At 49.2% G+C, this 27,674-nt stretch overlaps 11 protein-coding genes across 11 annotated transcripts; 6 read left to right on the top strand and 5 right to left on the bottom strand.

Moving 5' to 3' along the window:
* The first annotated feature begins 22 nt into the window (after positions 1-22).
* On the top strand, positions 23-1,828 carry PV09_03171 (uncharacterized protein). The gene is made up of 2 exons (XM_016356333.1): positions 23-1,144; positions 1,202-1,828. Exons 1-2 carry the CDS (start codon positions 224-226, stop codon positions 1,688-1,690), a joined length of 1,410 nt encoding a protein of 469 aa, XP_016215856.1. The 5' UTR covers positions 23-223; the 3' UTR covers positions 1,691-1,828.
* On the bottom strand, positions 1,686-4,809 carry PV09_03170 (uncharacterized protein). Its single transcript, XM_016356332.1, has 3 exons — positions 4,470-4,809; positions 3,707-4,419; positions 1,686-3,630 (listed from the first exon to the last, which is right to left on the bottom strand). Exons 1-3 carry the CDS (start codon positions 4,483-4,485, stop codon positions 2,050-2,052), a joined length of 2,310 nt encoding a protein of 769 aa, XP_016215855.1. The 5' UTR covers positions 4,486-4,809; the 3' UTR covers positions 1,686-2,049.
* Positions 4,778-6,181, top strand: PV09_03169 (uncharacterized protein). Its single transcript, XM_016356331.1, has one exon. The coding sequence runs from the start codon at positions 5,047-5,049 to the stop codon at positions 5,887-5,889; it is 843 nt and encodes a 280-aa protein (XP_016215854.1). The 5' UTR covers positions 4,778-5,046; the 3' UTR covers positions 5,890-6,181.
* A 125-nt stretch (positions 6,182-6,306) lies between these two features.
* Positions 6,307-7,735, top strand: PV09_03168 (uncharacterized protein). The gene is made up of 2 exons (XM_016356330.1): positions 6,307-6,599; positions 6,691-7,735. Exons 1-2 carry the CDS (start codon positions 6,450-6,452, stop codon positions 7,474-7,476), a joined length of 936 nt encoding a protein of 311 aa, XP_016215853.1. The 5' UTR covers positions 6,307-6,449; the 3' UTR covers positions 7,477-7,735.
* PV09_03167 (uncharacterized protein) lies at positions 7,720-9,113 on the top strand. Its single transcript, XM_016356329.1, has one exon. The coding sequence runs from the start codon at positions 7,950-7,952 to the stop codon at positions 8,841-8,843; it is 894 nt and encodes a 297-aa protein (XP_016215852.1). The 5' UTR covers positions 7,720-7,949; the 3' UTR covers positions 8,844-9,113.
* A 511-nt stretch (positions 9,114-9,624) lies between these two features.
* Positions 9,625-11,874, bottom strand: PV09_03166 (leukotriene A-4 hydrolase/aminopeptidase). Its single transcript, XM_016356328.1, has 3 exons — positions 11,550-11,874; positions 10,336-11,398; positions 9,625-10,286 (listed from the first exon to the last, which is right to left on the bottom strand). Exons 1-3 carry the CDS (start codon positions 11,849-11,851, stop codon positions 9,681-9,683), a joined length of 1,971 nt encoding a protein of 656 aa, XP_016215851.1. The 5' UTR covers positions 11,852-11,874; the 3' UTR covers positions 9,625-9,680.
* A 119-nt stretch (positions 11,875-11,993) lies between these two features.
* On the bottom strand, positions 11,994-13,550 carry PV09_03165 (queuine tRNA-ribosyltransferase). The gene is made up of 3 exons (XM_016356327.1): positions 13,199-13,550; positions 12,593-13,133; positions 11,994-12,536 (listed from the first exon to the last, which is right to left on the bottom strand). The coding sequence occupies exons 1-3, from the start codon at positions 13,528-13,530 to the stop codon at positions 12,177-12,179; spliced, it is 1,233 nt and encodes a 410-aa protein (XP_016215850.1). The 5' UTR covers positions 13,531-13,550; the 3' UTR covers positions 11,994-12,176.
* Positions 13,551-19,664: 6,114 nt separating this feature from the next.
* On the bottom strand, positions 19,665-21,515 carry PV09_03164 (uncharacterized protein). Its single transcript, XM_016356326.1, has 2 exons — positions 20,784-21,515; positions 19,665-20,727 (listed from the first exon to the last, which is right to left on the bottom strand). Exons 1-2 carry the CDS (start codon positions 21,457-21,459, stop codon positions 19,835-19,837), a joined length of 1,569 nt encoding a protein of 522 aa, XP_016215849.1. The 5' UTR covers positions 21,460-21,515; the 3' UTR covers positions 19,665-19,834.
* A 47-nt stretch (positions 21,516-21,562) lies between these two features.
* Positions 21,563-23,021, bottom strand: PV09_03163 (uncharacterized protein). Its single transcript, XM_016356325.1, has 2 exons — positions 22,520-23,021; positions 21,563-22,469 (listed from the first exon to the last, which is right to left on the bottom strand). The coding sequence occupies exons 1-2, from the start codon at positions 22,866-22,868 to the stop codon at positions 21,820-21,822; spliced, it is 999 nt and encodes a 332-aa protein (XP_016215848.1). The 5' UTR covers positions 22,869-23,021; the 3' UTR covers positions 21,563-21,819.
* A 145-nt stretch (positions 23,022-23,166) lies between these two features.
* PV09_03162 (uncharacterized protein) lies at positions 23,167-24,859 on the top strand. Its single transcript, XM_016356324.1, has 3 exons — positions 23,167-23,642; positions 23,833-24,369; positions 24,430-24,859. The coding sequence occupies exons 1-3, from the start codon at positions 23,487-23,489 to the stop codon at positions 24,658-24,660; spliced, it is 924 nt and encodes a 307-aa protein (XP_016215847.1). The 5' UTR covers positions 23,167-23,486; the 3' UTR covers positions 24,661-24,859.
* A 497-nt stretch (positions 24,860-25,356) lies between these two features.
* On the top strand, positions 25,357-27,391 carry PV09_03161 (uncharacterized protein). The gene is made up of 6 exons (XM_016356323.1): positions 25,357-26,357; positions 26,415-26,479; positions 26,534-26,633; positions 26,683-26,713; positions 26,762-26,772; positions 26,931-27,391. Exons 1-6 carry the CDS (start codon positions 26,230-26,232, stop codon positions 26,968-26,970), a joined length of 375 nt encoding a protein of 124 aa, XP_016215846.1. The 5' UTR covers positions 25,357-26,229; the 3' UTR covers positions 26,971-27,391.
* Positions 27,392-27,674: the final 283 nt, after the last annotated feature.

Raw genomic sequence — 27,674 nt, 5'->3', positions numbered from 1 at the left:
CACTGCGATCGTCGTAGCAGACGCGCCACCCAAGGCTTCGCAAGCTTGTTTGTGCGACTTGCTGGCTGAGACCCGTGTATTCGCCTGCGTGCCGGCGGCCATGATGTCAGATCTGATCCAGGGATTTAAGAGATAAAAGCATCGAGATGTTGGCGCATTTTCAGCAGTCAAATCTTTTGCGATCTTAGCTTCTGTCGTTTCAATTTTCCATTCAGCATTCGCCATGGACCAAAAAGCTTCTGATCTTTCGTATTCTACACACGAATTTTATGCGCCCGAAGGCCACTACTCGGCTTCGGCGGTTCAGCCGGCACAGGATGAACCGCAAGTAGCAACTTCGACAAGTTCGGCTGCTCAAATTCAGGCGACCGATAATTCGCAACCGGGAGGCGCTCCTCAGTCACAAGGAATTCGACAGGAAATAAAGAGACCACTTCCTGAGACACCCCCGGCATATCCGCCTAGGCCTACGGCAAATCCAAATGCTACTGGCTATGCACCTCCACCAGCTCGAAAGCCGTCCACTTTCGGAGAGGACGATCTGTCCAGTCCCGTCCATTACGTGCGAGATCCTCACAAACTCATCGCATATCTGGTGCCCTTTCCAAAACCTGCCTTCGACGCTGGCAACGACGTCAGCGGTGGAAAGAATGTCCCTGAGAGATTCCTGATCTACACGCCGCCGCCTCCGCCGCTGAAGGCGCCGGCCGAGGGCGAAAAGGAAGCCAGATTTCACAAGATACAGCGCAAATGGCAGGAGGAAGTCCGATCTGCCAAGGCCGACAACTCCAAGGTCACGAGCTGGAAAGGCCTGAAGTCGCGGGCGACGAAAGGCATCAACGTCGCCATGAACTGGACGACGACGTCGAACTTGGATTTCCTGAACCGTGTTCCGGCCGCGAAGGCCGGCAAGAGCCGCGAGAGCTCGCCTGACCAGCACGCCGAGGACGGCGTGCACGAGGAGGACGAGACGAAGAAGACCGTCGGCCTGGAGGAGATGGTGCTCATCTATCCGAACAGCTTGCCCGGAACCGAGGCCGAGATACGCGAGGAGTTCGTCAACACGATGCTGCGGTCCAAATCGAAGGCGCAAAGAGACTCGATCATCGCGACGGGCCTGCTTCCCGTCGGCTTTGCAATCGACGTAAGTCAGACGGGGTAAAACGGCGAAAAGCGACGCGCGCAAGCTAACCTTCCGCAGGTCCTCGCCACTTTGGTATGGCCGTTCGGCGGTCTCGCCGAGATCGACAGCGTCTGGCTGTACTCCTCGATCCGCGGAGCAAAGACCGCTCGTTCCGTCACGAAACGCCTCCACTCAACCGCTGGACCTGGCGGTGCCCAAGACGGCGCTGCTCCAGGCGACACTTCGCAGGACGGTGCCAAGCTCAAACTAACCTTCAGACCATCGGACCGTCTCGACGTTCTGCGCAACTACCTGCAGGCAGAGTGTCACCGGCGGCATCCAAAGTACTTCCCATCTGCGGGTCCCTCGCCGACGGAGACCCAGGTTCTTGAGGCGATAGGCTGGAGCCCAAGCCAGACGGGTGAGACGAAGAACTGGGAGGATGAGCAGTGGGAGGTGACCGAGGTCAAAGACGACTTGAAAGCTACGATGCGCAAAGGTGCGAAAGAGTGGAGTAAATGGGTGGAAAAATACGAGAAGGATCCAGAGAAAGCTCTGAAGAGGTAGAGTAAGCAAGCGACGGATTGATTATGATCTTTTCCACGCAGCATCGTCACTTTGCTATGACAATAGACTACTTAGGGTAATTTTCATCATTTAAAGACCATGTTACCAGTAGTGGCTAGTATAATGCATTCGTTCGGCCCAAAGCATTTCTCCGTACCAGTGTGAGGCTGGATAAATGTGTGCCTTCGAGGTTCGAGTCTATCTCGTCTGGAGGTGAAATGTCCGTCTGCAGCAACATTCCGCATTCCAACATGGGGAGACATTGCTGAAGCAGCGTAGGCTGGCTTCTGCTCAGAGATAACGCTAGGCCACAACCCTGTTTAAGCCGTACTGCGCAGCCACTGAGATCTGCATACACCCTAAGCAACACCGTCACCACCCAACCCTCTGGCCTCGCTCTCCGAATAGAAAATGACCATTCTCCACAACTTCTTCACGAAACCTTCCGTTTCATCTTCCAGCAGGCCTTCTAATTCCTCCATCAATCGTGAAGGTCCTTCGTGCTTGTCCAATGTGCTCCGCACCACATCCCACATCAGCTCCTCCACCATACCCAGGTACTCCATGCTCTTCTTCTCCACGAAGGGTCGCAGACGTTCCTCCACTATCTCAGAAGCAAGTGAGTCCCATTTGATAGACCACTCAAACAGGCCGTCCTTGTCATGCGGGATGCTGAAGGCCAATTGGCGACGTGCTTCAGAGCGCTCTTCATCCGTGAGTGCAGCTGCTTCTGCAGCAGTGTCAAATGAGATGGGGATCAGAGTACGCTTGTTCGCATCGCCTGCACTGCCCTCATCTGCATCGAGCAAGTTCTCCACATCAGCAGCTGCCTTACGCTTAGGCGCCTCCGCAGCCTGGCGGGCTTTCTGTGCGGCTGCTCCAAGAGAGATCTTGAAAGCTGGTTTGGTCGCACCAATCCCCTTTGCGCCAAGCTCCTCAGCTTGTCGATCCAAGAACTCGTCCGCCATTCCACGAGCCTGCGCTTCGGCATTCTGTTGAGCTCTCTTCTCGTTCTCCTCCTCGCGACGATCATTGTCATCTGCTTGGATCTCTCGCGCTCGAATAACTTGGCGGTGCTTAGCCCAAGCTACGCGATCGGCGTAGTATTCGGACGTCTTCCTTCTCGCCTCTACGTCATCGTTCCACTCCCTCAACATTCTCGCCATGCTTGCTCGACTCTCCTCGGCACGTCTCGCCTCATTTTCATCCTTCTTGCGCTCACGCTCGAGTGCTGCTGCACGTGCGCGTTCGCGATTCAGCCACCTTCTCTCATAGTCTAAGTATGCCTTCTCTTCGTCCGCGATCTTTTTCTCGCGACGGCGCTTCTCGAGCTCACCATCACTAGCGTCCGTGTCTTCGTCCACACTGTTGAGATACTTCTCCAACTCATTAGAGTTGCTAACGAAGGACACTCCATTCTGATAGTCTTTGGGGATCTGAACTCCTCTCAAACCCTTCGGTCCGCTTGGAGCCCCTTGAATACCTTTCGGACCAACTGGGACACCATTTACGCCTGCTGGAGCGGTAGGAACCGTCGAAGAAGACCCGGCTCGACCCCCATATCTGTCTTTCGATTCAATCTCTTCCTCTCTCTTCAGTCTCTCCAGGTCACGTCTGTTACTGCGTTCTCTAAATGCCGCAATCTCTGCAGCCACTGTCTCTCGCATCTCCGCAGGAATGTCAGAAAGCTCATCCTCGGTCTGCGCTAGTGGAATGGTGATGACCTCGCCCGTAATTGGATCTTGTGTTTGAGCGGCGTTGTCCTGTGCTGCAATGGCGCCTTCGAATTCGTGGTCATCAATAGGATTAAAGAGACGAGCCAACACGTTGTTGAGAGCTTCGCGTGCGCCATCCAGACGAAAGCGCTTGTCGTCCTCAGTGTCGCCGCGCTGCTGTGCCCAGTTCTCAGCGTATTCTTTAGAGGCGTCATCTACAACTACCTTTTGATGCTGTTAGTAAAGAGATTCGCAAGAAAAAGAAATACACGTGTATGTATAGAAAGGAAAGGCAACGGACCAATAATTTCGCCCTTTCCACCTCTTCTTCCGCGTCTCCATTTTCAACATTGCCCTCTTCGTCCTTTTTCTTCGGTTGCTGCTTCTTAACCGGTACATATACGTCCTTAAGTACCTCTGCTGCGGTCTCCAAACTCTCCGAATCCTCGTACTCGGCGAAGCCAAATGTACAGGGCTTGTTATCAGCATCGATTGCTCTCGTCCACTTCCTCAAGCTACCTGCTGCTCTCAAAATGGACTCGATTCCTGCATCGCCACCACATCCCTCTGTGATGCCACCCACGAAAATGGTTTTCAGAACTTCATCTGTCTTTGGTGGCAGGAGAGCCTGCATGCTCTCTCGAATCTGTTGCCTCTGTTGCTCAAGGTTTCGCTCCATTCCCAGCCCTGCGCGACGTGAAGCACCACCCATACCATCGTTGCCCACTCCACGTGAGCTGGGCCCTCCAGAGATACTAATCCCGTCGCCTCCCTTCTGAGAACCTGAAGTACCAAGCCTTATGACGGATGCGTTCATATCAAACTTTGGCATGTTCGGCGGGATTTGGAAGTTGGGGGGGTAACCACCAGGACGTGCGGGAAGTGGATGCTGGCCAGGTACTATCGTGCCGCCGGGAGGACCGCCGCCAATTCCGGGTGCTGCGCCAGGAGGAGAGCTGGACTGTGGAGGATAACCAGCATATCCAGGAGGGATATTGCCATAGGAACCGGGGGCTGCAAGTTGATTAGCGGAGCTTGATCAGAGTGCAAGATGAGTAAAGTACCTCCGTAATAAGACATTGTGACCTCGAGACTGTTCTGACTTTGACTGTCTAATTACTCATGCGCTAATTGACCACAAGAGTGCACGCGCTTTCGCCCACAATGAGCTTCGTTCGGTGGAGGTAGGTGCTCGTCGCCGGCCTTCGGCCGCGTTCGACTGGCCGGAGGGAATGTTTTTTGATGGCGGCGCAAACTGAACCCGTTAGCTCACTCACGGCTATTGATCCGAGAAAACTAAAACAAGCACGGAATAATCGTGAATGAGAAGATTGAGCGAGACGGAAGCAGCGGAGACGAGGCTTGGAAATAGAATGTGAAGAAAGGCTGACGCACTGAGTACAGACGCCGTCTTGACCAGAAAGTTTCCTGAACCTGACCCGATTCACGCATTTGCGAAACGCATGGTCCGTGCACAAAATCCGTGAGCCTTCGTCTTCCAGCAACTTTGTCTCTGCATGAAAGTTCGCATTTCAACCAACAGCCATCTCATCAAGCTGCTGCATCGATATGTGGTACAACAGCTAGGCGTGTGAAGGCAGTACGCATTCGTCTCGATTCCTCCCGCTCCTTCTGGTCTCAATGGACGTACGCAGAGTTCTAGATGGGCTTTGCAGGAGCTACACAACGCTCTCCCTATCAACAACCTTATCACGCACCGCACTCGCACGACGGCCGTTGAATCCATGGACATGCCAATCATGCCGGAAATTCGCCTCGTACTCCCCGTGTCGTCAATCAGACGCTGCTTTCGCTTCTAGCCGAGAGGGAGAGACTCAGAACAGCCACGACATGTATCGCAGTCGCGACACTGGATTACTCCCTGCACGGAATAGCAACACTGCTGCATCTTCTTCATCGACAGGTGACGGCAATCGGAGTGTGCGAACAAGAAAGAACAGTCCGCAGGGAAAGCCCTCAGAGAGAGCCCCTTCAGGAGTCCGTCAAACTTCCCTCGATGACCTCGTGAATGCTGGATTGGAAGTTTCCCGCAAGGCTCTCTCCAAAGATGAGGGATATGGCTGGCCCAAACCTTCCGAACGTAACCTGATGGCACCAGGTTCGTCGACAAGTCGATTCACAAGCGAGATCCTGTCGTTTCCAACTGCGGTGGAGGGTACCAATACCAAGCCTCCCTTTACGCCGCGCGTTCTCCGCGAACTAGATATTCACGTCAAACCGCGCACAGGACGCTCCTTAGCCGTCAATCCGCGAAATCCGACGGAGCTGGGTGCAAAGATAAGGGCATTGGGTTCTCTTGTGGGAAGGAACAAAATCAAGCGTGATGCCATTCAGCAGAAGTTCCATGAACGACCTGGGTTAAAGAGGAAGAGGCTAGCTCGTGAGCGATGGAGGACATACTTTGGCAATAGGTTCAGGAGTGTTGTAGCTAGGGTAAACGAACTGAGGGCCCAGGGATGGTGAGCGACTGTGGAGGAATGTGAGGCGGATCGTCAAAGGAAGAGAGCCGGCAAGAAGATGAGCGCGAGCGTGGCTCTTCTGTTATGTAGGAGTATGGGCCTTCACCTTTAGAAAAGTTCGCGTCTATTTGCATGGTCGACGACAGACGGTTTGGCATGTCTTGAGACTAGATAGCATGGAGGCGTAGGCAAGACACCGCATGACACAGCATCGCTACGATCTTGTGAAATATCGAAATGCGTCACATATCCCAAGCGCATCCAGTATCATCTTCATTTTCAAAGCGTGATTGGCCAATGCCCTCAAATCAGGACGTTGCATTGTTGCCCCCTCTCCTGAATTGGGACAAGTCCGCAATCGCCGAGTTGCATGTTTGGGTGGCACTTCTGACCACATTAACGTTGTGAAGTTTCTGGCTTCAACAACTACGCCGCTGTTCTTTGTCGCGCAGCGAATAATGACTAGATAACGACTTTGTAATACTGGCGCTTTTCTCCCTCCTCTGGGTCTTTGGAATTAAAAAAAAAAAATCAAGTTCGCGAAAACGGCCAATTGCGGATGCTATGGAGACACGGATATCTACCATCCTCTCCGCAATCTACTTCTTCCTGCTGTCTCTAAACGGTGCTCTGGCAGCTGCAGAGACAGGCTGGAAGTATGGCGATTCTATCCCGGTTACTTGTCTGAACAGAACGATTGATACCGGAGAACACGTACGTTTCCTACCAGTTCGCAAACGCAATCCCGCGTATCAAGCACCACCGCAAGCTGGGAGAGCTAACACCATGTTTTGTACATGTGTAGGTCACTGATTCCCTTGGAAATCTGCAATACATACCATTCTACACGTGTGCCGAGACCTCACGCCCGCTTTCCCTACGTTACGGGGTTTCCGCCACGCAGAACTGCACAATTGCCCTCACCGATCCAATCTACCACCTGTTTGAATTCTACATCCACAACGATGCGCCTCTGACATGCAGAGTTCCAACAAATCCATCGGCAGGGACAGGTATTCCCCGCGCACACATATCTGGGAAAGCAAGACAGGGGGGTCTGGGTCAGGAGGAAGAGGGATACACTCCCTTGGTCATGGCGCTGAGTGGTCAGTTGCAATTGAGCCATCTTCATCTGGCCAATGAGTTGAACCTCGTTGTGCACACTGCGCTCCCTGCGGAGAACAAAAAGTCGAGTCTGGGAAGCATTGATTCTGCTTCGGCCTACTCGGTGTCGCCCGGGACCAAGAACACGAAGCTCATCATCGGAGACGCGGTGACGCTGACCTTCCACACGAGGTGGTATTCCGGCTCGTATCTGCCCATGACAAACTCGATCCAGAAACATGGGTTTTGGTCCACGCTGTCGTACTGCATATTTGCCGCTGGAGCTAGCGCCGCAATATGCATCGCCTATTTCCGCGGGGTAGATCTTCCCAGGAGGTTGAGATGGCATGGTATTGAAAAGCTGGGAGCGAGGCGAGAGAACGGCCTGCCAAAATATAATGGGTATGGGTACACAGGACCGACGAATGGGACCGTGAATGGGTATGGTGGGTACGGACTACCCATGGGAACTGGGAAAAGGGACTGAGAATTTTTCCTGTGTTTCTTTGGCGCTCATTGATTTTATACTCAATTGTGAGTCGTGTATCAATACTAGCACGAGCATGTGTCCGAAAGGGACAAAAAGCGTTGGGTAACTTGTGTTTATGTCATGTATTTTCCTGGCGTTTACGTACATTGGTTTTGCCGGTCATAGCGTTCAACGAACCGCATTTCTTTTTGGAGTGAAGAATTGCTATGAGCACATAATCTGGCAGCTTTCATTTCCGTACGCGGGGGATGTTTTGTGTTGGAGCACAGACAGACGTCACCCGCATTATCGACATCAGCCGCCGCTTAGACTTTGCGAACCTCGTTCGCATTCGACTCATGTCATGTTCCGAATACTAAACCAAATGGGTCGCTTTTGGAATGAATGTGTTGTTCCTGGATAACGCGAAGCAAACGTGAAACGGCCATTCGCTAAGAGGAGCATCCCTTGCACATGAATAACAGCCGTCAATGCTCCGATTTATCTTCCGCACGCCTACATCAGTAGCGCGGCTCCGACTACGCTCATTCACATCACAAGTCCGTGCTGTCTCCTCTAGCATGGGCTCCTCAAGCTCGCATCAGTCAAATCCGTCATGGAAGGTTGAGAAGTACACGCCCAGCGCCATGGAATGGCCATACACTCAAGGGGACTTTGAACGCGACGACGAGAGCCCGGACTCGGAATTCTACAGCTCGCCCAAATTCGTCACACACATCGACGAGAACGCGGTTGAGAATCTGTCCAGATACTACGACCACGTGCTGCCAAAAGAAGGCACGGTGCTGGACTTTTGCAGCAGCTGGGTCAGCCATTACCCAGACAGGATCAAGGACGACTCTCGCCTCCGAGTATTCGGGCTGGGTCTGAATCAAGCCGAATTGGACCACAATCCGTTCTTCGGGCCAGCGGAGGAAAAGAGGAGGTTGGTTCAGGATCTCAACATCGACCCGGATCTATCTCAGGCCTTCGCTCCGGATGTCCAGTTTGACGCAAGCACGTGCACTGTTTCTATAGACTACCTCTCCAAGGCAGTCCAGGTTCTATCATCACTACGCAGAAGGACAAAAGAGAACGGCTCTGTTCATCTTGCGATCAGCAATCGCGCCTTTTGGCACAAAGTTGTAAGGCGTTGGATGGAGGTCAACGAGCGCGGCAGGCTAGAGCTCGTGGGCGACTACTTGTGGTTTTCCGGGTGGAGAGAAGTTGAAATTGTAACCATAGTTGATGTGAAAAGTGACAATGGGTCTGAAAGATACTCGCAAAGTTTTATGGGAATAAACAGCAGAGAGCAAAGTAATGATCCACTATGGGTGGTGAGGGCAAAGAATGTGAAGAGCTTAGGCGAGGAGGCAGTCTTGTAAGTGGATTTCTTTTCTTCATTTGCAAGTTTTTCAAAGCCCAAGTCGCCTCCTGCACCTTCAACACTTAAGTTCAACCATGAGCCTTGTTACTTCAGTGGCTATCTCTCTTTTGCCGCCTCTCGAACTAAGACCAAGGAACGAGAGAGAACGAATCTACGATGTTAAATTCCCGCTACATCGCCGACGAATTTTTATTTCTCTTATTCTTTTGTTCCAAACACACATATATATAGGAGAGATCCTAGGTGATAAATCTTGAGCCGATCCAAGCCTCATATCGGCAGCAAAAGCCTTTCCTGTCGTAATTCAAAGCATCGCATTTCTCGAATTCACTCCATCCTTTCCTGGAATAAATAGGTAGATACATGGTTCCCGTATTGGGAGGGTGGATAGGACTAATTGTGTATTACGACCAAGTACTGTTGCCCGATTGCCGAAATGTCGGCAGAAAAGCTAAATGTATTGAAACCGCCCAAGATTCGGCCAATGTGTATGATATCAGTGAACGGTAAGGGCCAAAGACGATGACTGTCCGGAAGAAAAGAACACAGCCGAGTGATGACAGTTCTGGATATGAAGTGCACTTGCGACCTTCTCGCGTGCTCTAACGCAATCACTACGCCTAGTGGACGTTTGACCATTATTGTGCGGGTTTAATATTTAGATGAAGCACTTATGAGCTTGCTGAAAGTCTCAATTAGCGTATCATTTCATACATTCCGAATAATCTCAGCAGCTACCTTTGCATTTTCATACGTTGTACCGGAGAGAAGAAAAGGAGCTGAACCGAAGTTTTCTTTTCATGTTTTCTTATTTACGTAAAGTCAATATATGCGGCTATTTTCCATACAGATCCTTCTCGACCATGCCTCTACATATTGGGTGGTAGAAGTCCTTGTTCTTTTCGAAGGTCTTTAGCGCCAACTCTCTGTCGCACTTCTCAAGCATCCTGTACAGTGGACGTACGAATTTCATTCGACCAACTTTGCCTAGTAATTCTGCCGTAGGTTCATATACGTTCTTGTCTTTTGCCTGCAAACCCACTCCGAAGAAGCGGCTCACGAGCTCGACATTTTCACTGGAAGCATATCCGTACGTTTTACCCATGAGCTCCACATCTTCAACACGCAGTGGGTTTTCGAAAGTTTGAATCTTTTCAAGGAACACCACGGACTGATTCGCCATCCAGGACTCAATATCGGATGCTTTTGGCTCAAAAGGCACAGACGCTCTATTCTTCCATCGTTCCGCAAGCGCATAGCATGCGTCCACGAGGGAAGTGTCAAAATCTGGTTTAGGCGGATAACCAGGTTTGTAGAACCAAGTATCCCAGTCAAGATCATTAAGTTTTTTGGATGCTTCACTGTCGGATGCGAAGAAATCCAATAGCGTAGCCTTGAATTCGTATGAATCAAGGGACTTAAATTTCCACGTATTGAAGTACTGCAAATTGTTAAATCTAGTTCGTCAAGATTTAAAAGATGGGACTTACATGAGGAATAAATTTATCCCACTTGTCTCTTCCAACAAGCTTCTCTAGATGATAGAGAAAGACAAAGCCTTTCTCGTATGGAATGGATGAGAATGCATCGTCAGGGTCTTGGCCTTTGAGATTGACAATGAGTTTTGTAAATTCGTGATCCTCTCCGTATCTCTCCACGCTATCTTGAAGAGCTTTCCAACCAATGATAGCAGAGAAATCCCGATGGTTTTCACCATGAATACTGGCAGCAATACGCCGTTCGAGATACGTCGTCCAACCTTCGTTTAACCAGAAATGTTCCCAAGAGGCATTACTGACAAGGTTTCCGCTCCACGAATGGGAAAGCTCATGCGCAATGACATCGACGTTCTGCCTATCCTTACTTATTATGGTTGGCGTTGCGAATGTGAAGATAGGGTTTTCCATCCCGCCGTAGGGGAATGATGCCGGAAGGACTAGGACGTTGTATGTTCCCCAGGCATAGGGATATACAATCTTCTCAGCAACTTCCATGAACTTTTCCATGTCCTCCTCGAGCTCCCATTTGCATCCCACAAGCTCTTCCGGGCCGGTGACTACCATGCTTCGAGGGCCTATCGACGCACTAGCTAAATCACCACTAGCTATGGCGAAAAGGTAGCTGGGCATGGGAACAGCCTGTTTGAATGTGTATAGAAGCGTTCCGCTTCCGCCTTCTTTCCCTGGGATGAAATTTGCTGATCCCGTTGGCAGGCCGCTAGCAACAACCGGAAGGGGAGAGCGAATGTTGAAATCGACAGTAGCTTTGACGTCAGGAGTATCCTGGCACGGGAACACAGATCGGGCATGGATAGCTTGACACTGTGAAAACATATAAGGATGTTTCTTGTTCGAAGTTTGCGCGGGAGTCATCCATTGTAACGCAGTGCACTTGTCTGTTGTGCTGAGTGACACATCAATGCTGATTTCTGCGTCTTTGGAATATTCTCGTCCCAGGTATAAGCTGAGAGGGCTTCCATATGGTTCTACACGCTCCTTGACTTCCCATTTCGCAGGGCTTCCATCGATCGAGACCTCCTTAATATCGAGAAAACTATAACGGCGCTTGTCAGGGACATCTTGCTCAAGCTTTCGATTGAAGTCCTCAAAGGGCTACTTTCACGACGCAAAATTCTTAAGAATAAAATGGCAGTGAAAGAAATGAAGCAACGCGGAATTAATCAATTGAGTAAAGGTGAACATACCTGCTGTCTAAAACAACAGTCCCTTCTGTTTTTTCTCTCAGTGCTTTCAGCTTCAGTATCACGTTGCCCCATAGCCTTTTTCTCTCAAAATCAATTTCCAGATTCGCCGTGATGTGCTGCGTCCGCCAGTTCGTGTAATTGCTGAGGGTATTGGGGTCACGAGCTCGGATGATCTCCGAATTTGCAGCCGTCATTATAGGCCGAATCACCATTGGGACCTTCACTCGAGAATATGTCAAGATGGAAGGCTTGAATAGACTAATGAATGACTTGGAAGGGACGCTGAAAAGAGGGGAACGCATTAGGTTACGACGTGGAGGTAAAGATTAATGCAGCTTAAGAGAAAGCTAAATCTGTTCGGGAAGGTGAAGTCTTGGTCACGTGCCATCTTGTAAATTTTGATCACTTACATGCCTTTGGCATAATGAATTTCAACGGAATAAACGGCCAGAAAATGTCTTGTCCTTCGATATCTAGATATCAGATATAATCTACCAAGCTCGCACTTAATTGCGAGACAGATTAATACTGTCCGTGTTGTCGTAACAAGCTCCAATTTGAGCTAGCCACTCGCGCGTCCGCATGCGTCACTCAGACTTTCATCTAATAAGGTCTTTGTTAGAAGCCTCACAATTCTACTCCAACTCCGGCCAATGCATCTTTCGCCCATTGAGGTGCCCCATCCGGATAGTAGCTCGCAAAAAAATCTCTCAAAAACTGTGGATATCTATCTTCTAAAATTGCGTTTCTTGCCTGTCGCATCAGGTCTAGTTGATAATGCACATTATGTATCGTGACCACGTGTGCTCCGACTGTTTCTTTCGCTGCGAGATGATGTATCTGTGCTCTGGTGATGCCCAGCCCACCTTCAGACTGGGGTCTGCATGACATGCATTTGCAATCTGGATGTATGGGTTTGAAGTCATCCGCGAATCTCTTGTGCCGAAGATTTAGCACCCCGTTCGGCGTAATGGCATTTCCGAATCGCTGTCACTCTATTAGAAAACCAAAATGGAGGTGGCACGATAGGGATCATATCATACCGCTGTCCGCGTAGGCCAAACGCAATCAAACATATCAGCTCCCAGCGCGATGGACACGACCAAATCTTCAGGATATCCAACTCCCATGACATATCGGGGTTTTCCTTCAGGTAGAAGCCCTGTGCATGTGTCCACGACTTTGCAATATTGGTCCTTCGCCTCTCCGCCGCTCAAGCCCCCGATGGCAATGCCAGGTGTGTCCCTTGCAATCATCGCTTGACAGCACTCTCTTCGCATATCCAAGTTCAATCCGCCCTGAATGATGCAAAATAGATTCTGCGATTCCGGCTTCTTGTGGGCGGCAATACAACGGTCGAGCCAGCGAATCGAGCGGTGCATGGCTTCCCTCATCCGAGCTTCGTCAGGGGATGTTGTCACTATCACATCATCAAGTTGCATTATAATATCTGATCCGATGCTGTTTTGAAGTGATATTGAATGCTCGGGGGTTAGAAGCATTGGGGTCCCATCGTGAGGGCTGAGGAAACGAACCCCCTCTTCAGTAACTTTGGCAAGCTTCAGGAGAGAGACCATTTGGAAACTACAAAGCGCCATTCGTTAATTTCCCACTTTGTTAATTTTCACATGCATCAGAGAGCCACCAACCCACCACTATCGGTCAAGATGTTGTGATTCCATCCTTGCAATTTATGAGCTCCGCCGATCTTGTCAAGCACAGCCTGACCTGGCTTAAGGCCAAGATGGTACGTGTTGTTCAGGCACAGTCTGCAGCTTGTGTCCTCAAGTTGCTCTGGAGTTATGCCTTTAAGACTCGCTTGGGTAGCCACTGGCATGAAAATGGGCAGGTTGACAGGTCCATGAGGTAGATGGAGAACTGAAGCTCGAGCTTTAGTGGTTGAGCATTTCGCGAGAAGATCAAATTTAAGCGCCGACGGCATAGGACGGGGCAATGGCATTGCAGCAGGCTCGTCAGCCATATTAACAAGGTATCTGCCCGAGTTAGAAGGGCGATGAGAATCTCAAATATTAGTGCGTCCCATTTGGGAAATTTTGAAGATGGCCCGAGCGTGATGCTTAATTTGGCTTCAACATAAGGCTGTCAACGAAGAATTTGATGCAAACTATGCTCTTCCCTCATGTGCATCATGCATCCAGCTAATCCGAATCCCTACGCAAATATCGTTGTTGACTTCGCTCATTAGAACGAGTCGTTAAAATGTACCATCGCCGCCGTTGTTGCTTTTGCAACTTGCTCATGCCTTCAGCCTTGGACATACGTATTTCAGAATCATCCGGCGCTATTGACGCATATTTGTATCTTCTTAAAAATTTGAAGCAGAGCGTAATTTTTACATGGGCTCTGAAAACGTGAAAAGACTTATCTCGTGTCTTTTCTTCAATCCATTTGTAATCAGACATCCTGCTACTATGGCACCAATATCTTCGTTATGCAACACCAAAGCGCAAGTTGGAGTCAGCATCTGCGTTGTTTCAACTCAAACTTTTGACAAGAAATTTCATTTCTCGAATAAAGAATGTTGCGAGCCAGTACGTTTCGGAAGGTCTGTCAGGTGTACACAGCCTCAACGAGTATGTTCAGACATCAACAGCAGGGCAGTAATATTCTTGTTTGTGCAAAGCCCTTGACTCATGAAGTAATAGCACTCCTCGTACATGTTAAAAATCGCATCAATGAGTCATCTTTGACAATATTTTGCTGTTCAACGTAGGAAATATACACGATCCACATACTTTGTCCACAAGCTCCGTGTTTGGTCGATGATTCTGCATGCTCTTATTCTAGGCAAGGAGCGCGTGCAAGGTTTGGTGATGAATCAGATGAGAGGCGAAATAAATTGTTTAAAAACATGGTTCTGTGTCTCCTCTGCAGAGAGGCGTGGTTCATGAACCGAATTTGCCGCACGGAAGTCGAGACATTCGTGACCTTATTGTCCTGCAGGCAGTGAACCAAGCTACACTGGTAACTCCCGCATACCAAAGTTGATTAGCTAGACCGCATAAGAAGACAACTTACTTAGAGTATTATACACATCTATTTCAGATGGTTAATTAGTGGCCTGCTATAGGATGAGTTTTTCAGTCACGGTCTAAAGCAATTACATTTACTATATGAATCTTCATATCTTGTTATGCTGATTGAGATCGATTTGGCGGATGGATAGGAAGAAGATAAAAAATCTGAACACGCGACCATATTTGAGACCTACAGGCGAAGGTACGAAGGAAGAACAATGTCGATAACTCTGTGTAAGTTTGGCATTTTGAAATTATGCTTCAAAGAAACAAACGAAACGACAAAGCCCCTGTTTTGGTCTTCAGTTGGTTTGCTGCAGTCGTAACTTGCGACAGTCATATCAGCCGTCACCGCCAAGCCATAGGTATTGGAAGATCGAGAATTTGTGGGGTTCAGAGTCCTTGGAACAAAATCCATAACTTGCCTACATGCACGTATTGTCAGAACCTGCTTGATACGTTGTGATGGCGTCGATTGTTTGATTGAAACTAACAATCCTGCTTTTGCAGCTCTTCATCGTCATCTGATGCTATGGCCTTCCCATGTCCTAGCTCATATTCAGAGTACAAGCGAAGAACAAGCGTGTGGCCAACGGTGTTCTTCATTGCACTGGAATCTCCGCATCTAGAAAAGTAATGAAATATAGCCATGTGCCTTGCTCTCATAGTCCCTTTCTGAATCTTAGCACGCTCGTACAGCTACAAGTGTTCGCAAGTGACGTTGCGAGTAGCTTCTGGGAGTGAATGGGTATTTGAAGCAGCACTATTCACGTTACTTGCTGCAACATGACTAGCATAGATCATCGCTCCGAGTTCGAATCATGCACGATACCCATAGGACGGCATGAGACTGACAAAAAAAACTTTTTGCTGGTCCTGTCCAGATTCAAATTGCCAATAAGAAGAGAAAAAAAAAACGCGGGACCCGCGTCCCTCGTCACCTGTCTGCGACCGCCAATCTCAGCCGGCGTTGCTGTTATCCCGCAGTGATCCCTAGATTATTGAATTGTTAGTGCAGCACCTGAACGAACTTGGCGACGCGTGACGGCTAGGGTATCTCTGGAGGGGTACTAGATATTCTGCGTTAATTGATATATATACCAGACATTCTATCCATGTATCGGAAGCATCATCCGTGCTCTTCCCAAAGTATTCCAGTATGGCTTAATCCTCGAAGCACGATAGTGTAGACAATATCCTCTTGATTATGAACCGATGCCCTTGCAGTGATGATGCAGCCTTTATTCAACCTGCTTTGACAACCCTGGCCAGCGCTATCTTTCAGGTGCTCTTTCACGTAGCAGCAAACTAGCTCTGCTCCGTTAGAACTGCTTTCGGAGAGGAGTTTTTGCATGAAATATATGGTGATATTCCGACCCAGAGTGAAGCAGAACGTGACGGCACTGGCTTTGAGACCAAACATAAGCCCCTATTCCAAGATGCAAAAGCTTGCTAAGGACCAAAGATCCATGATTGCAATAGTACAGCCCATTGAAGTCCATGCTCAGCGCATGAATGAGAACGTGTCATTTGTATCGGCGTAGGCTGACTCAAAATCTGCGTCAAGCTGTAGAGATGCTTCAACCATAAGATCATCCCGAGCCAATCGTACGTATGTCTTAAGTCATCCCGGAAGACAATTTGCTGGGTTCTGCCGCATCTCCATTCCACTAACCTCCAGTTGCCGATATGAGAAGTTCAATGGCGGCGTCTTCTCAGTCTTTTGAATGTCCAACATCCAACCACTCACCACCAACACAACAGCAACAACAACAACAACAGCAGCAGCAGCAGCAATCACAACCGCCACAAGCACAATCGTCGTCGCAACAATGTCCTCCGCCACACCAGCGCCAGCAACAGCTGCAGAGCGATCACAAGGGCAAGGACCAGCACGAGAACAAGACATAGGTCGGCAAGAATGGGATTTCAACCACGTCCAGTTTGGCCACCAAAGCTGGGTTGGAAGTGAGACACGCATGCGGCTCACCTGGATAACACCGTATTATCTCCTGGACAAACCGCTCTCCAGTGTGTCGGAGCCAATTAGAATTCCGGCGTCAGGGCAGCACTGAATCATATTCGGTAAGTCATCACCCCCTTTCCATTCGTCAAAGGCTAGAAGACAGCGGGGACGACGCGAAATTGTGTACGCCAAATAACAGCAATATGGAAAATATCAGCATAATGCAGAATATGACCTGCAATCAACAGCAGATCATGGATGCTGGGGTGCCAACAGAACGGCGAGAAAGTCCCGGACAGCTGGCAGAGTATTAATACCACATGGGCTTTCAGAAAAGTGCTCTGAGATGCCACGCGACATGGCTCTTCCGACAAACAAGGGCTGTTTGTAAAGCCAAACAATGGCATAAAGATTTAGGCGCCGTGTTCAAGGACCGACCCGAGCAAAGTTGTCTCGCATCATGACTTTGCACGACCAGCAAATATTTTCTTGTCGAGCTGGCTTGCTCCAGAGAAAAATAATCCGAAGAACCTCGACAGGATAGAACAGAGAAAGAGCTTGGGTCTACAGACACATTTTCAGAGAATCCCAATTCTCTCTGGCGCCAGAATTTGCCTAAGTCGGCAGAAAATCCTGTAAAGCCAGGCAAAGATCCGCAACAACAAATGGGAAACGGACTTTGTGTGATTTCCCCTAATGAGGCAGGAGTTTCTTTGCCCAAGGAACTCAATATCTTCTTTGTCCCATGTCAAATTCCAAGCTCTTAACGGAAAACTTCCACGTCAAATTTCGATCAGATTAAATCACTTGCCAAGCTCTTGCGTGATACGAGGTCTTGATCAGTCTCTTCAACAGCATATTGCTAGGCACGCGTGACGCTTTCAATGAGCGGCTTCCCGTTTTCTCTCCGACTCTTTCAAACACTGCCGAGCATAACACGCAATTGAGCATTACTCCTGTTATTCTCAGGCTTGTATAAGCACGAAGCCAATACAGTAGATATGTATTGGTGTCTGGTAAAGGTGTTACATATGTTGCGTTGATTGTGCATCCTTGCGGTGTACAAGGGCCGGGAGTCATATGAGCTCAAAAGACCAATATGAGCGAATGACCAAGCAGATTGCAAGCAACATTCAGGTCACGATTCCAAGGATGAAGTACACTACTCTTCTGCAGCTCCACCAATGAGGAAAACACCAACAGGCCGCAACAATTTGTTCTGTGCTGGTGCTATGAGAAATATTCATGCGCTATTGGAATCCCAAGTATCGCTAATTGCCTTCTATGATCTGAAGAAATCACTTTGGTCATCTTGGTTTACTTCAGTTGCTTCTTGATGAGTGGATCATTAGCAGAAGGCCGAACAGAGGGAAGCAGTTTTCGATACCAAAACTTGGCGCTTCCTGCGAAGCGTGGGACTTCCGGCAATAGAGGCAAGTTTCCTGGTTGCCATAGAGCACCATGCGGACAGTAATCCATAGTTGGCTTGGCCAACGCCATTGGACATGATGTCGAATTGCAGACGGGTGCAAGCAATTTCGTCGATGGCTGCTCGAAGTCATCAGCAACAAGAAATTGGGATAAGATGCGTCGACAAGAACAAAGCATCTCTTCATGTCCAATTCGGCTCAACAGGCCTCATTAAAGATGCCTCGTCGTGATGTGAGCACTGCATGTAGCGGCTTGCAGTTGAATGTGATCCATGCGGCGGTCTCTGAAATTAGACCCAAGGTTGAAGCAGGCCATGGCCATCGCCCATCGCAACTAGATTCATCGAAAAGCGCCCTCAGATATTCCAGCGCTTATTTGTTTTTGGAGAACAGGCTCCCCATCGTTTCTGAAAGAAGTCAAAAGGAAAGTCCGAGTGGCTGGATCAGAGTCAGCCAGTCAACACGCTAGAATCCCCCTTCCTACAGACTCGAAAAGGCCTTTACTTCACTCCTGGTCGCTGTAAATGGACACCTCACACACGATCTGCACTCCTTGAGGATGCCAATGATCCCTCAAGGGTTATCTCTCCATGGTTTCGTTTCCGTAAAGTATACATCGGGTCGTCTGCTGGCTGCCTTATTTAGCTGCCAGTCTTGCCGTACTGCTCATTCATTAGGTATACGCTAATAGGAGAACTAGGGTGGTGATCTTGGACATCAGATAGTTTTGCGCTCGCTGAAGACTCATCGTGAGGAAGAAGAGAAAAGAGAGGTTGAGGCAGTGGCCTGCTCCTGCAGATCACTTAAGTTGTTGGCTCGGAAAATTTATCTTGGCCGGAGCCTGCACTCAACTGAACAACGAGACTAAATATTCAATAAACAGAAGTTACGAAAGTGACTTCATAGTATACTTCAATCGACACAAACATCTAGGCAATGCAGAATGTTCCTCATGGTATGAAGTAACACGCGTTCAGCCCCTCATACCCATTGTCCCTTCTAAGCTAGGAAAGTAATGGCGGCGAGAGCATCGCTTAGTCCATTTCTTCCGAGTCAAACAAAGCTCAGGCGAGGACGCCGCAAAAGTCGGAATGCGCACCTATGTGATGTGAAAGGGGCTCTTTGAAGCCACGTATCCGTTGCGGAAATACGAAATGAAAGATCCAAGCGTAAAAATCTTCGCGGCGCAAATACCTACATCCTCATTCCAGTCTAAAAATAGCGGACATGACATCAGGCACTATGCATATGGTAGAATGGGCTATACACGCTAAAGTCGGAAGCTGTAGAGACTAGGTAGGCGAAATGTTATGGAAAGATCAGCTATTTTACCGTCCAGCGTGTTGACCCTCGTCTCACGACAAGTGCTGATCCCCAACAGACACATGTACCTTCCGCTTGGTTTCGTGGCTTGTGGGAGACGTGAGTGCAAGTCTGTTGAATAGTCCATATTGTCTATTCGGAATTTACGAAAATCCCTCTCTACGACTGGAGAATCGTCGTCACAGCATAAGAACGAAGAAGAACCTGATACTCGTTGGCCAGATGCCTGTACCAAAGCATGATCTCGTCACGGAGCAGAATACAATCAAACTGTCTGCTGAGACTCCACTGCGTTGGTATGTGGACGTTTTATTGTTATGGAATAACGTCCAGTTCGTTTATTTTCCCATGCATTCACTTTTGAAACGGTCGTGGGCTAACATGCGTGGATTCCGCCGCCCGAATTATGTCTTCGTAATTAACAGATTTTGCACGACGACTCTCCTAACACTCTATCAAGGCTGTTGTTTCTACATGGACGGACCGTTCTCGTCACGAATGTCTCGAAGGCGGGTCGTTCCTTGGCAATTACGTCTCTTGAGAATACCAATGCTCCCATTTCTTCCTCCACTCGTCATTCTTCCCACCCCACTTGATCTGACGTTCAATCCATTTCTCGATGACTTCTTGCGACACCATGCGAGCGGCCAGTCTGGCATTTCTTTCCTCCCGTTCCACACGAGCGTCCTGATCTTTGTCTGCCAGCAGCTCTTCCATCATCTCGATTTGTTTCTCATAGTATCGATCTGCAAGAATCTTTTCGTGGTCTTCGTCACTCAATCCTGCAAAACGACCCTTGCGTTCGTTAAGTAGGAGCTGTTCTTGCTTGAGCTCGTCGATTCTTTTCTGGATTTCGGTTTGAGATTGCGCCCACTGTTCCGGGGATGCGGGAAAAGATCTTTGACGCCACTTGTCAAGCGTGCGCCGCTGTTCCTCCATTCGGTTTTTATCGTCAGTTGAGCCAGATCGAGCATATCGTTCCTCTGAAATTCGAAGCTCGTTCTGAAGCTTTTCGATCGTGGCCTTGGCCGCCGATTCCCGTTCGGCTCTTGCCCTTAAATCTTCTAATCGATTCAGTGGCTGTGTTTTGCGCCGGAAATCTGCTTCTTCGTTCTCGAACTGGTCACGCAGTCGGTCGAATTCAGCTCTATCAAAAGCGTCAGGCCAACCAGCTTGACGATACATGGCTTTCAGAGACTCGTATTCCCGGCCGTACTCAGGAGAGTAAAGGCCACCTGGAATCCACTCCAAGGACTTGAATCGTTTAATCATGTCACGTAGGAACTCAGTAGCGGACCGGCTTGGATATCGTTGGAGATCATTTACGTTGGATGTCTTGGGCTCGCCATATGTACTGTGGTCACCATTTGTGAAGAACGGATCCGACGAGCCTTCCAGCTGCCAAACAAGCCACATATTATCTACATATCAATTTAGTTTGTTTGTTCATCACTGTCTTCGAATCAACTGGCCTCACGTGTTTTCGTGTCGAGTACCATGATGCTGCCGTGGTTGCCACATGAGCTTAGCACTGCGTACCATGGTCGGATGTATGGGCCGTTCTCGTCATCCCAGCTGGATTGCTTGTGATTTCCCTTCGATAGCTCCCAATATAGGTGATCAATTCCGTACGTCGGGTCGATGATTTGCTGCTCGCAGTCCGCATCGCCTTTGCGCAGATCCTCCAAAAACTCACCTCCCATAATGAATTCACCATGGTCGGAGCCATAATTCCAATTCGGCTCGGCAGTGACATACGGGATCATCTGGTACAGGTCCACGACGTCCTTGGTAAGACCATATTTTGCCGGCAAAGACAGGTTTACACGGGGATTTGTGTGCGGTGGAAAGTGGACATCCTCAGCGTTAAGATATCGCATGCTGATGAACTGTCGGATTAATTCACTATATAGCTTCGCTATTTCTTGTATAGCCGGACCGGGATTTTCGGGGTAGATCTCACTATAAGTCGAGACATCAACTGGATGATAGACGCCAAATAGTGCAGAGCCTTTGTCGTGATGACTTTGCGCATTCATCTTGAACCAGACTAAGAGCAAGAGAAGACCTAGGAACAAGAGCTTGGGGTTGCAGGGAAAAAACCGTGGATAGTGTCTAGGTTGTGGGCTCTGGTGTTTTTGTTTAATGTCCATATTTTTATACTAGACTTAAAAGCATAGTGATAGTGATGATGAAACGGGAAGTTGAGATCCAACGCGACAAATGAAATTGCTTGCATCAATGCATTTACTAAGAGCCGTTGATCCATATTGTTTAGCCTAATTAAGAACAAGGTACAGGGGAGCACCCTAAGTGGAAAACACGAAAGTCGCATGATTGCACCATGAAAATAGATGACAGGAGCAAATTTACACCACGAGTTTGAAACAAAGTGAACTTGAGTCATTCCAGTCTACGAAGAAATCGTGCATTGAACAAGGCAATCTCGAGCGATCTTTACAGTCTATGTAGCCAAAACAGTGCAGACGCGTGCGAAAGGATACTCGGAAAAGCTAGACTAGGGCCCAGAGTGGTCTTGGGAGTGGCATTTTCGAGGCTTTCTTGCCCGTCTTTAGCCTGACTTCTTTGATGCCAACATAGGCTTCACGCCGAGCAGGATTGCCGACGGTAACACTCCAAGTGTCTAAGCCGTAGTATTGGCCAATCGAGTGTACGAGCCATCGGCCAAAGCTAGCACCTTGATCCCCTTCTAGGGAATCGAAGATGAGCTTCTCTGGCTCCAAAAAGTCGTCAGTTCCTGCCGAAGACGGTCTATCGGATGATTGACCCTGCCGACCGATAAAGACAATGTCATCGTCTTCTGAATCTGTGTGCCCGCACTCTTCCTCATTCTCACGGGCGGCCCAGCTCGCGACGAAATGGCGAATCTCGTTTTCCAGATCCTGCAGAAGCCCTTTCGCGCCTTTGGCACGCTTCAACTTCTCTTTTAGATCCTTGGGAATGGTGCCAGCTCCTTCCACGGTATCTCTTTGGTTCCGCATCTTCTTCTGCGCCGCCTCCCGACGTGCTGCAGATTCTTTGGCAAAGCGTGCATCCCACAGGGGCGCGAGATAGTAAGGCACGTGGTGAACAGGGTAGGTTGGACGAACTTCCCAGTCCGAAGGCAAAGGTGGTTCAGCATGAGGATTGCCAATCAGACGGTCTAAACTGATCAGCATATACAGACTTTGATGCCGAGCAGGCTGTGCATACCATTCTCCCAGCGCCTTCTCTGCCGGCTTCCCTCCTTGCCTTTCAAGAGAGCATCGCGCCGGCGCATACTGTCGCGTTGACTGCTCTTACGCCTAAGGACATAACCTTCGCGCACGGCTTGTCCAGCAGTTATGCCTTCACCATTGGCGGTTGGCCTGTCAGGGTTGTCATCGAGGGGTATTTGCACTGCGACAGTGGCTCCCGAAGTATCAGGAGCAGGAGCATTCGGATCGGAGTGCAGTGAGAGGCCATTCATGGCTTCAATAGCATGTCGCGTCCATGCTGCCACGTCTACAAACGTGGTGTTCTCGGTCGCAATGTGCGTGTACGCAGGTCGAGTATTCACCATGGCGGATATGGTTCAGCCTCGAAACAAAAGGCGGACAGAATGGGAGACTAGAATAGGCCAGGGATGAGCTTTGATGAAGTGAACAATTGGTAAAGAAGGCCCTACACCGGGAAGCGGCCTCTGTGATGGGGCCGTAGGAGCGATGAATGACTGAAAGCTGTCACGATACACGATTAGATCTCCCCGTCATCAGCCAGTGAGATAAGCGTGTGGGGCATTCTGCGATTTGATTGGCGCACGTCCATCTCAGGAATGACCGTTTCCGGAAACTCTGCAACCAAAGCTTTCGACCCGCCGGTCTTCGGGGTGCAACGGGAGCTGTAACCGAACATCTTGTTCCTGAACGCTTCTCAAGGCTTGAATTTGGTGTTCTCACAAGCATCAGATACAACGATCTCTTCGCTTGCTAAAACGGTTTACACTCGTTTACCAGAATCCTTGCGTGTTGATATTGCGCCTCTTGCATGAGTCAAATTTACGTACCTAGGCTCAGTTCTCACAGACGCTGCGGCCAAATCAAAATCGATGCTTTAAAAACATCTTGCGAATTTCCAAACTTGCCGTCCTAGCAGTGAGCCCAAATCCTACTGAGCAGCAGCGGAGGCTTCTCTCACAAGCATGCCATTCTCTCATCACAGCCATTGTGGACAATTCTGCCTACATGCAAAGGATTCCCTCGAAGAAGTAATACAAACGGCGATAGCCAAGGGAATGAAAACGTTTGCGTTGACTGAGCACATGCCTCGTGATTTGGAGGACTTGTATCCGGAAGAAGTATGCAATTGGACAAATCTGCCGGCTGATTACATCTCTTATTCGATGGCGTATGCTATGCACTGACGCATTGGTCCGCGGCCCGACGGTCATGCAGACTTAACTGACATATTGCAATGCAATGGCGTAGCATTAGCTTCTTGAGCCACCCTTATCTCATCCTGGGAGCTTGCTGACGCAATGAATGTAGATTGAACATTACCGTGACGCTCAAGCTCTGGCCGCAGTGTTCGACAACTACTACCAGGAAGCCCAGCGACTAAGGTTAAAGTATGGAGACCAAATACATCTTCCGATCGGATTCGAATCAGAATGGATACGGCCATCTTCCCTTGATTTAATCAAGAATTTGCAGACTAAATTCAAATTCGACCTGTTCGTGGGGTCGGTACACCACGTGCACACGATACCAATCGATTTTGATCGACCAATGTACGAGCAAGCACGGCGCAAGGCTGGCGGGAGCGACGAACAGCTGTTCAAGGATTACTTCGACGCACAGGAAGAAATGCTGCATGCGCTCAGGCCACCTGTGGTCGGCCACTTCGACCTGATCAGGCTCCTGAGCGATGACCCGAACGGTAGCTTCAGACCAATGCCGGAAGTGTGGGAGCGCATCCTACGAAATCTAGACTTCATTGCCTCGTACGGCGGTCTCCTTGAAATCAATTCCGCCGCTGTACGGAAAGGAATGAGAGAACCTTATCCACAGATTGAGATCTGTCAAGCAAGTGCTGCCGGTTATGCATCATCAGTTTGAATATTGAGCTAATTGACGATGGAGCAGGAATTTGTGAGTCGGGGAGGGGGGTTTGTTTTGTCAGACGATTCCCACGGCGTTGAACAGGTTGCCACCAACTATGCTCGGGTTCTGCCATCCATCGAGGCTGCAGGGATTACACGACTGTTCGCGTTGCAAAAGGTTGGAACAACACAGTGTGATGCGCTAAAGGCAGATTTCGAATTTGTCCCGATCGACATGGAAGAGGTCAAGAGGATGTCTTTTTGGACCTCTTGATAAAAATGTCTTGCCTGATGGGCCATTTGGTCCAACATTAGCTGATTTCAGAATACAGTTGATTATCTTGTTTACTGAGCGAAGGTTGCGAACATCTGTGCCGCACGCCTTGCGTTGATTCGGTTTGTGCAGCAAATTATTCCAGACCGCAGACAAATATCGAATAGACGTGTGTGTTCTCAGGATGTTTGCCAGGTGCATATAATGTAAAGAGACACACCCCTCTCTGCACACGTGTGTTGTTGCTTTGAATTGTTGTTGTAAGACATGCAACCTTGGCCAGAGGGCATGTGCCATTCACAAGGCTGTTCCAAACAACCCAATGACTATGCGGAGGCGTGCGAGATTGCAGATAAAAAAAGCAAAGTCTGAGCAGTTGCATTCCTCTCGCGCGTCTTACCGATCTGTGGGGTCGGCCTTCAGATAGTCGACAGGTCGAATTTTCGCTATACACCAATCTCGATCCCAAATAATAGAAATCTGCTTCACGCGAAACTCATATCGTGCCGCTCAAGGGCGTTAGACAACAGATAAACATCTCAAGACCAGAGTCGCATAGTCGCTGAAAAAAATAAATGTTGTCGTCTGCAAATCCGGTCGAATGGTAAGTGTTGTCGCTGTTGCACAGAATGACAGCTGCGCCGTCCTCGCAGCTGCCACGCAATGTCTTGAGTCATCTACCAGTTACGCCTTTGACGCTCTTCGTTCTACTTCATCGCTTCGCTTGTCGAAATCATTTCCGGCTGACTTGCATCTGCACACAGCTTCCCCTTTAACAAAGTTCTACAGTTCGAAGATTCGACGTAAGAACAAACCTTACGGGTGTGCCTGGGGGGTCTCACCGCTCGGAAGTGGCACGGCGGAAGGCTGCAAAGCAGGTCAGACGTTGCTCACAGATTTTTCTGTCCAGATCTGTTGCTGCTATTCCATCCGCATTTCGTCCCTCGATTGACAAGCTGTGGGCATTGAAAATGACGGATTTGAAGGACACAGCCTCCGGCTCCATGTCCTAACCGACGACATGGCGCAGAGGCATGTGTTTCGCAACCTCCATCGCCTTAAAATTGAGCAAAGACATCGTGCCGCCTGCCTTGTCCGCCTCTTCTCGTTGAATGCATAGCGGAGATTCCACCGCATCTGCATAACGCCTGAGACATTTTCAATCTTCGCAGGCTATTTCTGACAAGTGAAGCTGGGGCTAAGATGATCAAACTTTCGTCGACCCCACACTTTTCATGGAAGGCCTCATTTTGGACATCACTTTGCATAGGAGAGCGAGCCCCAAGTCCAGAACAGCGAAACGATCATCGAATTAGATTTCAAGCATCTGCCGAGGAATATCGTCAGCTGAAAAATTGGGAAGCGACTCCACAGCAGGCTACTCTTTATTTTCTGCATTAAGCCCGTGGGGAGCGGACGTCAGCGCTGCCATTTCATCTCAGCTACCCCACGTCAGATCTAGCTCCCGTTCAACGTGCAGAATTTTACCCCCATCTATTTTGTTGAAAGACAACCTCTTCATCAGAACATCTAGCTTTGTCACTCCATAAACAAAACTAAAGCTTAGAAATGGGTGTAGAAAAGACTCTCCTCAAGGCCGGCAACGGCACGGACAAGCCTAAGAAGGGCGACACAGTCACGATGGAGTACACTGGCTGGCTCTACGACACGTCAAAGCCCGAGAACAAGGGAAAACAGTGGGTTTCGGCTTTTCGCTCGCCTTTAAGACACTGACGCTGATCATCTCGATGTAGATTCGACTCGTCAGTGGGAAGGGGCGACTTCAACACGAAGATTGGCGTTGGTCGCGTCATTCGCGGTGAGATGCATACGCGCAATCCGATGCTGTTCGCACGTGCTGAACGGATTCTAGGATGGGATGAAGGCATTCTCGGCAACGAGCAGAACGAAGGAATGACGTTGGGCGAGAAGTCTAGGCTGGTCATCTCCGGCGACTATGCCTACGGCGAACGGTATGTTCATCGTGTGTCGTACTTGACTCTCCGCTAAGCGGTTCTGAAGAGGTTATCCTGGCTTGATTCCCGCCAATGCTGTAAGTCTTTTCCGATTCATGTGCATTCGGAAGCTAACATGCCTTCAGACACTTATGTTGTGAGTCTGACCTGTTTTACCCCGATTTGCTCGCAAAAGTTCGCTTGTGTTGGCATTTACGTCGTGTCTAGCTGACCGAAGCTTTCTTCACCTGCACAATTTGGCACTCGACTCCCCCTTAGGCCTGACTTGTACAAATGCTAAACCATCCAACCTAGCGATGTCGAGCTTAAGGCAATCAACGGAAAGGGCTTGTAAGCTGCTTGAGTCAATCTGACTCACCGCTGCTCTGCAGGTGAAGTGGAGGGAACTTTGTCGCATAAACACCATAAACACGGTCCTTCGTGGTGGGCTCCATTCATTCTGGAGACGACGTTGTGCAAAGAAAGCACATACGGCGAAACTGTTGAATTTAGCTGGTATCGCTACTTAAACCCACTGATGCATCAAGATCGAGACTTTCTTTTGAGTGTTAGAAGCAACACCATCAACACCATGTTGAATTGATCCGTCTCCCTACTAAGCGATAGCGCCGGCTGTGGATTTTGAGGTTATCCTTCCAGTTTTAGACCTTCGCACTTGCCCCAGCCTTCCAGCTCCCTCTTATGGTCTTTCATGCGTTTGCTCTAGTAAAATATCCTGTCGTCGATTAACAATTCCAGCAACAGGCTTTTCATCATTAGGCATATGCTTTCCATGCAGCAGGTGATTGTAGCCAAAAGGTTGGGACCCATTTTGCCGTTTGGATTCGGACAACGCTCCATCGAGCTCATCCTGGATGGGCATTTGCAAGCAAGTTTCATCACGTGACGGACATTCACACCGCAGCAAAAATTCGTAAAACCTCTGAGCAATGCAAAACGATATGAAGATGCGCTTCGAAGTCTTGACTGTTTCCCAGAGCGTCAAAGAAGATCTGAGCGTCATGCCCAATCTCGTTAGGAAAGCTGCGACCTAGCACG

The sequence above is a fragment of the Verruconis gallopava genome (genome assembly GCF_000836295.1).
Source record: "Verruconis gallopava strain CBS 43764 unplaced genomic scaffold supercont1.8, whole genome shotgun sequence".
NCBI classification, from domain to species: domain Eukaryota; kingdom Fungi; phylum Ascomycota; class Dothideomycetes; order Venturiales; family Sympoventuriaceae; genus Verruconis; species Verruconis gallopava.
Note: the sequence above shows the minus strand (reverse complement) of the source record. Positions and strands in the feature narration are given on the sequence as shown.